The sequence below is a fragment of the Stenella coeruleoalba genome, assembly GCF_951394435.1.
Source record: "Stenella coeruleoalba genome assembly, chromosome: 7".
NCBI lineage: Eukaryota > Metazoa > Chordata > Mammalia > Artiodactyla > Delphinidae > Stenella > Stenella coeruleoalba.
Window position 1 is genome coordinate 23,487,657 of NC_137153.1, and position 16,171 is coordinate 23,503,827.

Genomic DNA, 16,171 nt, shown 5'->3' on the forward strand with positions numbered 1-16,171 from the left:
CCCACCCACCCACCCCGCACACGCCCCCCCCCCCACGCCACGACCCAGCCTCTTACGGCACCAGCTGAGGCACCCAAGAGGATTACCCTCCTTTGCCCTCTCTCCCACCCACCCCCCAAAAAGAGAAGATCCCCTCCCCAGGCCCACCCCTTCCCCTCTTCCCTCCCCCCTCCTCCCGAACTTTCCCTCTCGCATGCTTTTCCCCTGCACCACGGATCGCCTCTCCGATGCCGCTTGCCTGGAAGCTGCGTTAAGAGCGAGCGGCGGCGGTGGCGGCGGCGGCGGCGGCGGCAGCTCGGGAGTGCTATGACCGGCAAACTCGCCGAGAAGCTGCCGGTGACCATGAGCAGTTTGCTAAACCAACTGCCTGACAATCTGTACCCCGAGGAGATCCCCAGCGCGCTCAACCTCTTTTCTGGCAGCAGCGACTCGGTAGCCCATTACAATCAGATGGCTACAGGTAAGGGCGGCGGGGAGGCGGCGAGGAAGGAAAGGGAGAGAGGAAGAGGAGGAGGGAACGAGCTAGCGATGGATGGATGGATGGATGGATGGATGGATGGATGGATGGATGGATAGATGGATGGATGGATGGATGGATGGATGGATGGAGATATGGGGGGCGCGCTGGGAATTTTCCGGGGGTCGAGTTGCTTTTCCCACCCACTCCTCCCGCCCTCCCCGATCGGGAAGGCTCGGTTGGCGACGCCACGGTAGAGGCTTCGGTTCTCCCGGGTGGGGGCAGCCGCCGACCGAAGGGAGGTAGGTGCAAGCGGCTCTGGGGTTCTCCACTTAGGCAGCGCGATCGCCGGGCTGTGCGCAAGGCGTAATGCTGTCGCCCCCTTTCCCAGGAGGAGCCCAACGTCCCTTTTCACCCGCGCTCTCCCCCCTTACTCCCTCAGCCTCCCACCCGGGATGGAGCCATGTGCGGCGTGGAGTCCCCGCGGTGGGAGAGGTACTGCGACGCTGCCTTTCCAGGGCTTTCAGCAAAGCCGTGGGGGTGTGGGGACGGCGGGGAGGGGAGAAGGTGGGGGCCCACCCGCGCGGGGGCTGCCACAGGGGACGATCCCCGGACCGAGGAGCTTGGGAAGAGCGGCCACTCCCGCCATGGAGACACCGGCCGGTTTTCCGCCGCCCTCCACTCTCGCTAAGCTGAGGCTGGGCTTTCCCCCTCCAGCAAAAGCCGAAAGCTCCTTCAGGCCCGGAGGAGACTGGGGCTGGGGGAGGCGGCGGGAGAGCTCCCTTTGCGGACAGCACCCCTCTACGCGCCGCGGACAAAGCGTCGGAGCACTCCGGGTCAGCTCCCCGGGCGCAGTGCGCACCGGGGGCTTCGTCGGGGCAGGAGAGGCGCGGGGTCCGGCGCGGACAGCGCTAGGGGAAGAGGCCGAGTTGTGTGCGCTGGAGAGCGAGAGCCCGGCGCGCTTCGGGTCTGAAACTACCTGTAGCTGCAGCTACCTGCCCGCCCCACCTCGGGAATAACAACAATGCTTCTCGCGCTCGCGCCTGTGTGTGTGTGTGTGTGTGTGTGTGTGTGTGTGGTACGGGAGTGTGTGTGTACGGCGTGTGCGGTGTGTGTGCAGCAGCCACTCCACACCCCGATCAGTAGTATTTTCCTGTATCCAGGTTGCGCCCGGGAGCGCGGCACCGCCCGCTTTGCGCCTGGCGCAGCCTACCCCATGCGCTGCGCACTCCACCCGGCCGCACCTCCACACCTGGGCAAGGACCTGGGCGCCCCTGCCTGGGAGCCGACTCGGTTTCACTCACCCCTCCCCTCTCTCCCCCGCTCTCCGCAGAGAATGTGATGGACATCGGTCTGACCAACGAGAAGCCCAACCCGGAACTCTCTTATTCGGGCTCCTTCCAGCCAGCCCCTGGCAACAAGACCGTGACCTACTTGGGAAAGTTCGCCTTTGACTCCCCTTCCAACTGGTGCCAGGACAACATCATTAGCCTCATGAGCGCCGGCATCTTGGGGGTGCCCCCGGCCTCTGGGGCACTCAGCACGCAAACCTCCACAGCCAGCATGGTGCAGCCGCCGCAGGGGGAAGTGGAGGCCATGTATCCGGCGCTGCCCCCCTATTCTAACTGCAGTGATCTCTACTCGGAGCCTGTGTCTTTCCACGATCCCCAGGGCAACCCCGGGCTCGCCTATTCCCCCCAGGATTACCAATCGGCCAAACCGGCCTTGGACAGCAATCTCTTCCCCATGATTCCTGACTACAACCTATACCACCACCCCAACGACATGGGCTCCATTCCGGAGCACAAGCCCTTCCAGGGCATGGACCCCATCCGGGTCAACCCGCCCCCTATTACCCCCCTGGAGACCATCAAGGCATTCAAAGACAAGCAGATCCACCCGGGCTTTGGCAGCCTGCCCCAGCCGCCGCTCACGCTCAAGCCCATCCGGCCCCGCAAGTACCCCAACCGACCCAGCAAGACCCCGCTACACGAGCGGCCCCACGCGTGCCCGGCGGAGGGCTGCGACCGCCGTTTCAGCCGCTCGGACGAGCTGACCCGGCATCTGCGCATCCACACGGGCCACAAGCCCTTCCAGTGCCGGATCTGCATGCGGAGCTTCAGCCGCAGCGACCACCTTACCACTCACATCCGCACGCATACGGGCGAGAAGCCCTTTGCCTGCGAATTCTGCGGGCGCAAGTTTGCGCGCAGCGACGAGCGCAAGCGCCACGCCAAAATCCACCTCAAGCAAAAGGAGAAGAAGGCGGAGAAGGGGGGTGCGCCTTCTGCGTCCTCGGCGGCCCCGGTGTCCCTGGCCCCTGTGGTCACCACCTGCGCCTGAGGCTCGGGCCCCCAGATCACACTTTTCCCCTTCAGTGTCTCCCGGCTGCTGGCCTGAATGCAGCCGGAAAGCTAGCCACGGAGGCGCAGGGGCCGCGCCCTGGCCTCTCCATGGACGTAAGGCCCCTTGTTTCCCTTCGCTGTCCCCCGTTTCCACCCTTTCACACCGGCCAACGGTCGGGGGCCAGGGCAGGAGGCGCCTTCCCCTTGCTGCCCCCCATTAGCCAAGGCGTGGGGGCGGAAAGGTGGCGTCTAGCCCGCTTTGTTCAGTTGGGATCGTCTTGATCCAGGGGCCGCCGGGCCGGGCCAAGGACCTGCGGGGGACTGAAGGCTGGGCCCGCCCAAGCCTCGCTGGACCCAAGCACCTCACGGTTCTCCCCACGTCTCCCTCGGTTCCCCATCGAAGACCCGAGAGGGGGAGGGGGTAAGGAGCGCACCAAAGCGCAGAGCTTGCTGCCCGCCGCACGCACGCGCGCCTGCGTGCGGGGATGCGCGCGAGTGTGCGTGCTCGCGTGAGTGTATGTGTGCGTGTGTGTTTCTGTCTGTGTGTGTGTGTGTGTGCGTGTGCGCGCGCGCGCGCTCGCACGTGTGTGTGCGAGACTCTTGAGCTGAACTGGGCTATGTCCACCCCAAACTCTTCCCCACCTCGGGTCCCCAGGCCGCTGGGGGCCTGCACGTGGCGGGACGAGACGGTCTTCCATCTGCTCCGAAATAATGTTTCTCACAGAAATGCCTCGGGTGCCGCCGCCGCGGTGCTGCTACCGCCGCTTAGGGTTTGGCCCCTCAGAATCCCTCCTTTTCCGAGCGCTTCCCTCTCAAGGCCTCAGGGCAGTTTGATCTTCGGGGAGAAGAAGCAGCCATCACTGAACCTGCCTTTAAAAAAAATGTGTTTTCTCGGCCCCAGAGATTTTTAAATCTCTGTTCCTGAGTTTGCCCTCTGCCCTTTTTCCCCCTCCTCTCCCTTCTCCCCTCTAAGCCTTTTCCCATCTCTTTCCAAATCTTTTTCCAAAAAGGCAGGCCTCAACCAACCACCCCATTTTGCCATCTTTTTGTTCTCTCACTCACATACCCATTTCTCTTCCCACCATTAATGGGAATGCAGCCTTTCTTTCCCTCTCTCTCTTTGTCATCACCAACACAACAGGTAGAATTCAAATTTATGAATACGGTGTGTGTGTGTACGTGTGTATATATGTGTGTCTACACACACACACATATATACATTTATATATAACATGCACACAATATGTATTCCTAGTAAAATAAAATCTCTAAGGTACTTGGCTATCCAGTGCAGTGCACCGGAATAAGGAGAACTTGTAGGCATTTACAGCTTTAAATGATTTATTTTTTATGAAAAATTTAACTGACGAGATTATAGCTACATGTGTGTATGTGTGTGTGAGTACGTATATATACACCCATATACACACATATACACACATCTCTGTCCAAATTTTCCTCAAAGCTATGGGGATTTTGCATTAATCCATGTTGCTGAATGAGGCACATCTTCTCCATACCCCAGTCTCACCTTCTCCCCGCCCTACCTCACCTCTTCTCAGGCACCCCCTCTCCCCAGCCTCCTCCACACAGGGGTGACTCTTTGGAAGTGGAGTAGTAGGGAAGGTTACTCTCTGACACAGCTTCCAGTGCAGTCTTGCCTGAATGTACTGTTCCCTGTTAGCGTTATTTCTCCTGTGGTCAGTAAGCTGCCCAGAGAGAAGGAACAAAGGTCTGGAGTTTACAGAATGTCTGTTTTTAAAGTCACTTTATGCATTTCCCACTTTTTTTTTTTTTTAAAGAAAAAAGCACCGGTTTTTTGGTGGCGGATAGATAATACTAAAGGAGTCTAGTGAAAGGGGGGAAAAATCAAAGAGCAGGGGACTGTGGACTTCCAGGTACTTGGACTTTTTGTAGAAGGAGAGAGAAGTGGATGAAGTTTGCCGGGAGGGCCCATATTTTTTCAGCTGAAGGGTAAAATCTTTCTTTGCAGAGACAGTATTTTGCTGAATACTTTTTATAATGTGATGATTATTAAAAACAAAAATTTTGGTCACTTCAAAGCTGGAAGGAGAAATCAGATATCCTTTAATATTTTTTCCTTACTCCTTCTGGTATATGCATGTCACTGCATGATAACTCTGAGTTTTCCTTTGTTTTAATAAAACTGTTCTCAGACATTTAAGCTAAACTAAGAGAAAACTAGCTTTGTTGCCAAAAGGTTGTGCTATCCAGATTTTTTATATGTCTGCATGTTTTAAGAAAAAAACAGCAAAAGAAAATGCACTCTAACTTATGTGAACTGAGAGAAAAAAATCAGGTTTTAAACAGGAAAACCTATGGGGAATGATATTTTTTGAAAGACTTTTGTATAAAGTTGAGTACTTAGAAAAAGACAAACCAGATGTAATATATTTTGTGGATGTTTTTATTTCTTGGATTTATAGTACCTTATACTAAGGTTAAAAAAATATGCTTGTTATCGTGAAAAGGTGAAATTCTTCACCAACATTTCATTTGCTCCTTTGTCACATTGTTATGCCAATATAATATAGTTCATGAAAACAGCATTTTTAAAAACTGAAATATTGAAATGGTGTAATGTTGTACCATTTGCACTGTGAGCAAATGCTAATACAGTAAATATATTGTGTTTGCTGACAATCAGACGGCCTAGAAATCTCCTTATTTTATTTCTTGTTTTCATAGCATAAAGTTTTGGTTTGGCCCGTTTTTCGTCTTGTTTTGTTTCTGGCTGGTGGTTGGTCTGATAGGTTCTTACGCCTGGTTTTTGTGGTTCTTGCTCTGAAACCCCTCACCGTGGAAACATGGAGTCTGGTGTTCTTAGAAGTCGGTTAGAATTTCGTGTGGGTTCTGGCGTTTCAAACTCAATGTTGAGTGTTTACTCTGGTTCTCAGAGAATTCTACTGTGGTTCTAGGGATTCTCCTCCACCCTTCTGGGAGCCTCAAACTGCCAGAGAGATTAGTTGAACAGATTAGATAAGCTCATGGGAGCCGGGGCTGATGACTGGAACCTTCTAGAATCTTTCTCTCTGGTTTCCAATGGGTATTTGAGAGTAGAAGGGAGGGGATCTCCTGGCTTATGAACTATTTCTCTGGTGGCTTCAGGGAGCACCAGAATAGGACCTGCGGTGGTCTCTGCGGCCACACTGAGTACTACTCTGGCTAGAGCTTTTGAAGCCTGAGAAACAGATGGAGATTTGAGAGGGGGTTCTTCATTGTTGGCAAGATAACCAGAAAGATTGAAAGCTTTTTGGTGGTCAGATAATTGGGAAAAATCAGGTTTAAAAGCATTACAACGCAGCCGCACTTGGACAGGATACTCCAGGCCTCATTATTTGTAGCTGCCTGTCCTAGCTCTTATGAGCTACCCAAGGATCCGATGCTTAGAAGAGAAGAAAGAACACAGGAATTTGGAGAAATACAGGGAATGTCTTATAGAGCAGTAATCCCTCCCATCTTACAACTTCTATCACCCATAGAAGTGATGCTTCCCTACCCTATGAGCTTTCTTCTCCAGAACCTTCCCTTTCCTTAACTGATTGGATTTGCCAGCCCTAGAGCTTTCTCCGTTTCTCTTGAAGAGATATGTACCCTCCACTTCCTTCCCGTGTCCACATCTCCATCCTGCTCCCTTCACCTTATTTCCCATCGCTTTTAGAATCCTTTATCATTGGGAGGCTTGTTCTAGAACAGTCTTTGGACAGATCAATCCTCTCTCTCCTGCCTGCCCTCTTGCTTGGGTTTCTCAGCCATGCATTTTGCATATTATCTGCCTCAGCAACATTTAGGGGCTTGGTGTCTGATACAGAGCTATGTCAATGTAGCATGACATTATGAATGGGGGACAGTGTCTCAACGCCTGGGGTGCCATTCAGGCCAGCCATACAGTGACAGAACTATACTATAATGTCCCTGCTCAGAAACTGCTCTTATCACCGCCCCCCCGCCCCCCACCCCACCCCCACCCCACCCCTGCATCCTGCCCTCCATGTAGGCCCATCACAGTGAAAAATGCGGGTGGTATTTCTGGTTGGCTATAGTTACTGAGACGTTGAAGGCAGACCTGGGTGGAGGAGGTGGGCTCTGGCCTTAGAAAAGAATGTTTTTGAAGTAAGAGATCAATAACAAGAACGCAAGATGCAGTCTTAAATTTTCTCGCCCACACAGTTCTAGGTCACTGGCTGCCATCTTGAATTCCCTTCTCTCACCTCATGAAACTTTGAAACTTCCAAGCTGCAACTTTGTGTACAGCCACAAGGAGGTATCCTTCTTTTTTAACAGAGGGAATCCAAGATGGCCGAAAAGTCCTAATGATGGAGCATATAATCCATCTCTTTGCTAAACTGGATGAATCCTTCCAGATTTCTATGTGTTTTTCAAGTGCACATCGTCAGAGGAAGATAGCTTACAGGGTGTCGTCACAGTTAGCATTCAGCCCCACCTGCACCTTCTCCAATCAAGCCGGGCCTTCAGAGTGATACTTTCGTCAACAGTGTACTATGCGGCATGATTAATAAACTCACTTCCCATTGGTGCATATTGCTCAACCCATCCTTGTTCAACCACTGGGTTACTTGGCAATATGGCAGCCTGCCTGGCTGGTACCAGCCCTGTGTGGTGTAATCTCTGATTCACACCTTGTAGCTAGATAAGGCTGCCCCAGATAGCATCACACCAGCAACCCAACCTGCCTGGGTTTTGTAAATATGGGGAGAGGAGATTCAACCCTGAAACTTAGGGGTGAAGTGGGGGTATGGTAGAGGAAAGGCCTGGATGGGGCTATCATGAGAAGGAATCAAGGGAGGCTTTGCAAAGAAGAGGCCTAGGAACAAAATCAGGCATAAAAGTGTGGAAACCCTAAGTTGTTTGGGGGTGAATGAAAGGATGCCCTCCCCCCATGCACATACCCCTCCAGAGTGGCCTACGGAAGGTGGTGACTCTTTGCAAAATTGTACTCAGTTAAATGGAATTGGATACAAATGAGAAGATACTTTGTGAGAACTGGGGGCAAGGAATAGCTTACTTATATTTTTATACGGTGGTGGTTGTGGTGGCGGTGAGGTGGTGGTGAGTGAGTGTGTATGTGTGTGTGTGTGTATGTGTGTTTTTATGTATTATTCACAAGTATATTAAAAGGAATAGGAAGATGGATTCCGGTGAATGTAGGCAGGCGCTATGGCCAATCGTTACTGATCCCCTTTTGCTAGTCCAGAATTTGCTTGCCATAGATGAGGGGGTTGTGAGCTGCCTTTTCCCAGCCTTGATCAGCTCCCCTTGTGTCCTGGAATAATAAACCCGGGGAAAGTAGGAGACCTCTGTGTGTCCCAAAGACTAGAAATCATACTGGCAGAAACCTTAACGACTAGGGGAAAATGACTTTCTAAAAGGTACCATGGGGTTTTAAAAATAGGTCAGAATCCTAAATCTATCTCAAGTGGTTCTTTTTAGAAAACCCACTCTGTGTGTGGAGAGGAATGAGGTCTCCAGAAGAAGGGGGAAGATCTGAGTGACGCTTGGAACCCCTTGGTCACAGCAGTCCCTGGGACAGCCCTGAGGACATGATCACTCCCCCATCAGTCATCTAAGAAGGCCTGGAACATGTCTGGCCTCATCAGCTTCTCCCAGCATCCCAGGTCTTGAAATTTCACTGCTCCTTTTGCTTGAAGTTTACCATCCATGCCACCTCTAATATTTTCCACGATGATCATTTTCGCAACCCTCTACAAGAACAGAGGTGGGCCAGGGTTGGGGGCAGTGTCACGGGGCTTTCCCCAACTTGTGCTAAAGTCTCTGACGTGTCCATGCCCAAGCAGGAAGGGACCAGGCCCCGACTCTCCTGCCTGGGATCCTCATTCCCCATCTTCATCACGACTGCTTCATCTGGGCTCTGGAATTGGGGTCGTCCCTGCCGCTGCCCCTGCTGGCTACCAGGGGCACAGCGCTCCTCTGCCCACTGACCTGGGCATGAAAAACCTATGTCTTCCTTTCTGGCAAACACACAGATGGCTAGAAGAAAGGTTTCCGAGCAATCTTACTAAGGAGGTAATACAAACAGATCATGGACGCAAAGCCGCAAACAAGAATTAGAGAATACAAGGTTCTAGACGGTGCTGGCTACTTAAAAGAACATGGGGCTGGTTTACTGAGATCCTGCTCTGCTCTCAACGTCTCTGGATGAAGGACGAACAAGGCAATCTCTGGGCCTTGGAATGCCTTTCCTGGACCTCAGGAACCCCACTCTGCTCCTACAGTCTCCTCCTTCACCCATTCCTGGGGGCCTCCAGGACTCTACAACCCTCCGTTTCCATCATCACTCCAGTGGTGTTCTCTCATTTGCAGGGAGCGTGATCGCTAGACCTTCAGGTGGCTCTCCCCATGAGGCCTGCCCAGGGCCTGCAGCCGTCTCTACCTTGGACCTTTCACAGTAGCATCATGACCCGACCAAAAACAGAAGCTCTTTTCTAATCCGGCCAACAGCAGACTTGAGCCCCCTTTGGGGTCACCCACTGAGTTCCCAGCGAGGGGCTCAGGAATGCTTCCATCTCTCAGCTCCCTGGAGGAAAAGAGATGTCTTAAAGCCCCTGAGGCTGGAGACAGCCCAGCCCTCCATGGGGGAAGTTACCCTTGTCTGAAGTTACCCCTGCGTTCTCTGGGGTGGTTCACGCCAGGGCTTGACCGCTTACCCAGAATGCATCGGGTCCCTGTCTCCACCAAAGGGAGGGAGATTAGTGACCAGAACAGAACTGGGCCTTCAGGAACGTTGGCTTCTTCTCAACGACAGGCTGCAAGAGCTCTGGCGCTTTTACTCCTGAGGGTTTTTCCCCTCCGGGTGCCCAAAGTTCTTCCATTCTTCCTTGTTCCCTTCTCCCCACTACTTAGGAAGGTCAGGCCATCTGAGCAGGAAAGCAGAAAGTTTTCCGGTTCCTGCATGACCCTAGGGTACTAAGGAAAGCTTCCTTGGGGGCCCTTGTTACTTACTCAGGTCTCTGTCCTGAAAATTGAGAGGCAGTTTGATGACCCAGCAGCTACTCCAGCTTTTCCTTTGGGGCCATTAACCTGCTTTGGAATCACCACCTCCATCCTCGATCTGAATCCCACCTCTTGCCACTTTCTTGCATCGTGACTGTCAACACGTTTCTTAGTCTCTCTGGATGTCACTTTCCTCCCGTCTGATCATTACTCTTGTGGGGTTCAAAAGCAGTGATGTGTATGGGGCCTGATTCAGTGTGGGTGCTCCATAAACGTTACTCATCTTCCTTGTCCCTTGCCCCTGCCCCCTTTCCCCATCCTCCAAACCCAGATGTGAGAAAGTGGGCTCTGGCTCCACCAGGGATGGGTACACCGATTCAAAGACGGCCAGAGGAACTTGCAGTCCTCACGACCACTCCCAACCCCAGCCGTCCACTGGACATCTGTATTCAGAAAATGGATCCTCTCCACCCCCAATCTGACCAGAGGACACAAGTCCTGTCCCCTCTTGGCCACAGCTGCTGCTCGTTGTTGCCATTTCTTGACCTGGTTCCTGACCCCTTCCCAGGTCCTTTTGTCTCTCTCACTTAGATGGGTGGGTGTAACACCTTCCTGATCCAGTATCATCTGCAAAGTTAATTAATGTGTCATTGAGCTATTGCCTGCTTTCTGATCCTTACCAGGGATTTAAATAAAACGCAACAGCCCCAGCTCTTCCCCGACAGTCCCTCTGGATCTGAGACTTGTTCTTAGTCATCAGTCCTTGACCTCAGCCTTCTAGCCAGTTCTCAGCTTCCAGCCCCAGGGCTGGTGGCACTGCCACCCCCAACCCTAGTCTGGGAGCAGAAGTGTCATCTAAGGCTTTAATGGCAGTGATGGTCTATGAGAGAATCAGGGATGTCAGGGCCCTTACCTCATCCCACCCCCCTGGGTGGGTTCCCCTAGATTTGTAGAGTCCTAGGGGACCTTGAGAGGCAATTTAGTCCAACACTGCTTTTTGGGTAAGGAAATAGAGACCTCCAGAGGTCCCATGGCTTGTCCAAGGTCACACATCCAGTAAAGGCAGAGCCAGGATTTCAGATCCAGACTATCAGTGGAGGGTCCCATAAGAAGGTGCCGATTCCTTCATTTATTTAATAAATATTTATGGAAGGATATAACCATCAACAACAACAAAAATCCCTCCATTCTCAAAGATTCTCTTCTCCAGGGCAGAAACAGGTAAAAAACAAACAAGCAAATACATAATATGTCAGACTGTGATCTATATCGCAGAGAAGAATGCAGCAGAGGAAGAAGGAGTGCTGGCGAGCAGGTTACCATACATTACAGGGTGGTACGGGACAGCCTCACGGGGAAGGGGCCTCTGTGCACAGATGCAGGAGGTGATGCAGCTGGCCACACAGGGGCCTCTGGGCAAGAGCACTCTGGGCAGAGGGGATGGAGAGTGTAAAGGTCCTGGTGATGGTGTTCTTGGGCTATTCAAGGAATCACATGGAGCCAGAGTGTCTGGAAAGGAGTGAGGCAAGGGGTCAGCCATAGGAAGAAGTCAGAGAGGTAGTGTGGGACCAGATCACAGAGAAAGCAAACACAATCTGAAGACTCATGGTCAGGGAGAGCCCCCCCCAACCTGCCACCGAGCCCCTGGGGAGAGCCACAACCCGTACCTGGGTGTCCTCTCCCTCTGTCCAGGCTGCCTCTCCTTTCAGCCTTCAAATCCCCCTTCCCCTGCTTGGCTTCTTCATCTCCCTGACTGCAGTCTTCTTAAACTTTCTTCCACGTCCTCTCAGAGGCCACCAATGCCTCCTAAACTCCAGCTTGTCCACGGAGAGACAGAACTGCCTCCCTTGAGAACCAAAGCCTGCGAACCCTTTCTCTTCCCGTTGCCATCTGCCTTGGTACCAAGTTCCTAATAAGATGGATGACCCTTCCTGCTGCCCGACCTGAGAGTGGGAATCTCCCGTGGCCTCTTCTCTCAGAAACTGCCCCTGCAAAGGCAGCTCCCTCCTTCTGTGGCTGCATTGGCCATGTCTCCTGCCTTGGCAAAGAGCTGGTGGATGGCCACGTTCCTCTGATAGGATCATATTCTTACCCCAGCCCTGAACATGTAAGATGGGACATTCCTGAAATCACTTCATCCACAATCTTCCCATCCACAAGCTCCAGCTCCCTGGATTGTTGCAAATCTTAGTCTTGGAGAATCATTTCTATACACTTGTCTGAGCAGTTTCATTCTGGAGGAGAAAAATGTCTTCCCCTTGCCTTTTCTTTGGTCTTCCGCTTTGTGTCTTTCCAAAAGCCCCCATCAGTGTCTGTCTTTCCGTGGCAACTTGGCATCATCCAGAGCTTCTTTGCATCTATTCATTTATCCATTCATTTAGCAAAACTGTATTAAAGCAGGTCCAGTGCTTGCCCCGGGGAGGGGAGGGAAGCAGCAGGCAGTACAAAGACAAACATGCGCAGGACACTGTCCCTACCCTCGAGGATCTTCCATTCTGTCAAGGGAGAGGCAGAAGTATAAACAGACTATTTCAATACATGGGGCCTGGTGTCATGGGATGGTGGTCGCTGATAGTAAGGCACCTAAATCAGAGTCTAGTGGGAGGCGGGGGAGGCGGGGGAGGTAAGGGTGGGTTGAGGGAAACTTCTTGGGGGATCTTAGAAAGTCCTCTCGCAGGTCCCACAATAATAAGGAAACCCCAAAGGTACTGAGAACTTTTTACCTGCCAAGTGCCGTGCTAAGGTCTCTTGTGAATTATCCCATTGGACTCTAGGTAGAGTGGATCTACCTGGGATGCTCCCCTGGTGGCCTGTAGGTTTGCTCACTCTCTTGTCCTTTTCCCCAAAGAGGAAGAGAAAATTCCAGTGGCCCACAGTCCCCAGGAAACAACCTAGCAGCTTGGAATCTCTGGAGCAGGCCCAGCTGGCTCGGTGGAGGTTGTCCAACCCAGATGACACTTCCCTGTGTTACATCCTGGTCGCTACTTCTTGCTACAGGGCAGCCATTTCTGGGGCTGGGGGGAGGGGGTAGGATGCGGGTTCCATCTTCTGATTCTCCTCGGTCTGTGCAGAGCATCCCTCCTGCTGGCCTCCCTGCCCGCTCCTCAGCCCAGAACCTGAGATGGTAAGCTGGGAGTAAAGACCGCCCCACACCCTCTTTCTTTTGGGCACTTAGAGTTCAGCATCCACAATTCCAGACATGGACAGACCTCTGCCTTCCCCCTCCTCAGCCTACCCACCTGCTTCTCCTTTGCTGCTGTTGGCAGAGCTCAGGCTCTCAGCCAAAAGACCAAAGGCGTAGCTTCAGCCCTAGCATTGCCTTTCCCTCTGTGTTAGACCATAGGTCGATCTTGGAACCTGGTTGAGCCTCTGTTCTCCCATCTGTACAATGGAGTTCATGGCCCTACTCTCCACAGGCCTGTTGAGCAGATGTGCTGCTATGTAAAATTGTGAAAAAGAGCTATTCTGTCCCAGAAACCTGAAGAAGACTGCTGAGGGATGCTTTTCTCCTTTGACAGGTGAATATTCCAGGCAGATGTTCCCGGCAGAGCTAGGAGCTAGGTCTGAGCTCTTCCTACTAGATCAGGTGAGGAAACCGCACAGGGTCCAGATGGCTCAGAGGTGACAAGCTCAGGCATGGTCCCTGCTTCACAGAAACTTCTGGGTCTTGGGGCGCTGAAATCTACATCCAATGAGAATCTAGATCGTCAAACAACTGTACACCTCTGGGCTCCACTACATCAGGAGTCAGGCGATCTGGCTGTCGGTCTTGACTCTGAGATTAGGACAAAATTGTATGATGCTTGCAAAGTCACCGTCCCCCTCTGGGTCTTAAAGTCCTAGCAGGAAAGTGAGTGGTGCTAGTGGTAGATCCATACAGCACCCCCAGCTCTGATGTTCTGGGACCAGCACACAGTACACACAAGACCCACCCCTTCACCTCCCCACAGCGGGGCTGAGCCAGAGCCTACAGCGGCAGGACGGCAGGACGCGGGAGAGACCTCTGCTCCTGACCTCCTGGGCCTGAACTTAATGATCCTGCTTCCTGCTGCTCAGACTTTCCGGCCTCTCTCCAGACCCACTGGCTCCCTGGGCCCTCTGTTCCCTGACTATAGTTCCTTCTGGCCTGTGTCTGTGGTGGGGGAATGTTCTGCGGCTGTGATTGTTTGGGGAATGTGCTTTTTAACCCTTTCTCTCCCTTATTTGTCTGCAAAGTGCGTAGAAACTGGCATTTAGTGAGGTCCCCTGGTTTGGGGTCCCGTTCGATCCAAATGCTCTCAGAGTGGCCTGAGGGGCGTGGACGGTCAGCCTCCCGCCCGTGGACTGGAAGGCCCCGGAGGGTGGCCGGCTCCTGGCAGGAGCCACTGCCCCGCTGAGGGAGCTGCAGGGCCTGGAGGGCTCAGAAGCTCTGCCTCTGGGTCTCCACCCTGAAGACGCATACGGCGGGGAGTCCTCCATTTTTGCATTTTAGCCCCAAACCCACCACCTGAGCCTCTACCTCTCCTACCGGGAAAGGCCTCTCAGGAGGCTTTGGAACCTCATTCCTTCTTTCCAACCCCAAAGCCCAAAGCCCAAAGCCCACCCTCCTCCTAATGGGCTGCCCGGAACCAGCAGCGTCTCCCTGCCGGCACACTCTCTCTCCCTTATCTAAACATCACCTATTTATTCCACCCCTCACCCCACTGGAGCATCTGCTGGGTTTCCCAACCACCCCTGGGTCAAGCCTGTGTCGGATGGGTTGAGTCATTACCTCCACCTCCTCCCCAACTCTCCCAGGTCCCAGGGCTTGGTCTGGTTTAGCAGGCTGGGAGGGACGAGGCATTCCTCCCACGCAAGGAGAATCCAAGGCCCTATGGGCCTCCTGGGACAGGGATTTTCCTGATGTTCAGCCTACCTTTGTCTTCCCTGGAACAATACCTGGTGGGTCCCCCTATGTCAACACCAGAGACCCCTCCATCACCCATTTGACCACCCAACAGATGGCCTGAGTTTGCTTCCTGCCCAGCTCTCCCCTGCAGCGCCTTCTCTGAGTACTCACAGAAACTTGGACGCAGCGACTAACCTCTCTGGGCCTCAGATGACACATCTCTGAAATGGGGATAATAATACCTCGCCTGCCTCAGGCAGGACCCTGGGCCAGCCGATTTCCCAATGTCCTCTTCCGGTTCCCTTAGGTCTGCTTATTCTCAGCTCTTTCTCGCCCCTACTCTGAGAACAGCACCTCATCTGCACCCACTTGGGATTCTTAGCTCGCTTCTTCCCCATCCTTGGCACACCAGCCTTCTCCCAGCAGCTCTGTCCTTGGCTCCCACCTCTCTCCCATCCACATCCCCCTACCCTTGAGTCTCTCCAGACTTTCTTATAGGAATCTCCAAACAAATCCAAGAACAGGCCTCCAGACACCACCCCATCCCACGCCGCTACCAGAGGTTCAGGTCACCACTTCCCTCTGCACTCCCCCGGCATCGTCCAGGGAACCCCAGAGGTTACAGAGCAAAGCCCAGTTTCCCTCTGGGGACCGGAAGATGGGCTCTGCCCTCTGTTCATGCAGCATTTTGGAGCTGGCGGGGCCCTCAGCGGTCCCTTCTGTGTGCAGCCCGCTGGCGGCAGGGCGGGGGAGGGGGGTGTGCGGCGGGGGGGGGGCTCCCCTCTTTGTACGAGCCCTGCACACATGCTCACAGCGGCCTCACTCAATTCTCCCGCAAGCAGTCTCTCCTGCCCTCCCTCCCCCTCTCGATTTCTCTTTCTGCGCTGTGCTCCTAGAACACACCCTCCCAGCCCACCGATCCTACACATGCCACTGCGCTTTACAAGCACCGGCTCCAGAATTTCCCAGTTCTCCACTCACTCCTCCACCCCACCCCTCTAACTCCTCCACCCCCAAAAGGGTGGGCCCCTGGCTGCCCACAAGACAGACATGCCTCAGCTTCCCCCAGCCTGCCTTTATCAGAAGAGTCTTTGCAGGCTCCTCCCTAAGCCCCTCACCTCCCTTTCCCCCTGAACGAAAGCAGCTCAAGGTCCCCAGCAGCCCTGGCAGCCCCTCCCTGGCATCTGGTGAAAGGACAAGAAAGAAGAACTGTAGGTTCTTTTTCCCCAAGACTCCTAGATTTTGCACCAAAATGCAGGGTGTGCTCCTGTTTGCATCTTTTTTTTTTTTTGTTTCCTTTCTGAAAATAACCATGAAACTATCATTTCCTCCCACTGCCTTTTCCCTATCTTATTTGGATTAGCAGAGTTGCTGGGAGAGGTGCTTTGGAGCCACTGACAGCCTCCTTCTCTGACCTGCGCCTGGAGGACTCACAGGTGGCCCTCAAGCAGGTGCTGCCAGATGGGTACTGGGTCCCACAGGTTGGAAGGAAGGAGTGCAGACGCTGGG

At 53.4% G+C, this 16,171-nt stretch overlaps 1 protein-coding gene across 2 annotated transcripts; it reads left to right on the forward strand.

The window, feature by feature from the left end:
• Nucleotides 1-306: 306 nt before the first annotated feature.
• On the forward strand, nucleotides 307-2,800 carry EGR3 (early growth response 3; the record flags this gene model as incomplete). 2 transcript variants are annotated; one of them, XM_079927458.1, is made up of 2 exons in its annotated part: nucleotides 307-460; nucleotides 1,791-2,800. In XM_079927458.1, 2 exons carry the CDS (start codon nucleotides 307-309, stop codon nucleotides 2,798-2,800), a joined length of 1,164 nt encoding a protein of 387 aa, XP_079783584.1. The 2 variants fall into 2 exon arrangements, with proteins under 2 accessions (XP_079783584.1, XP_079783583.1); XM_079927457.1 differs by lacking the exon at nucleotides 307-460 and adding an exon at nucleotides 900-952.
• Nucleotides 2,801-16,171: the final 13,371 nt, after the last annotated feature.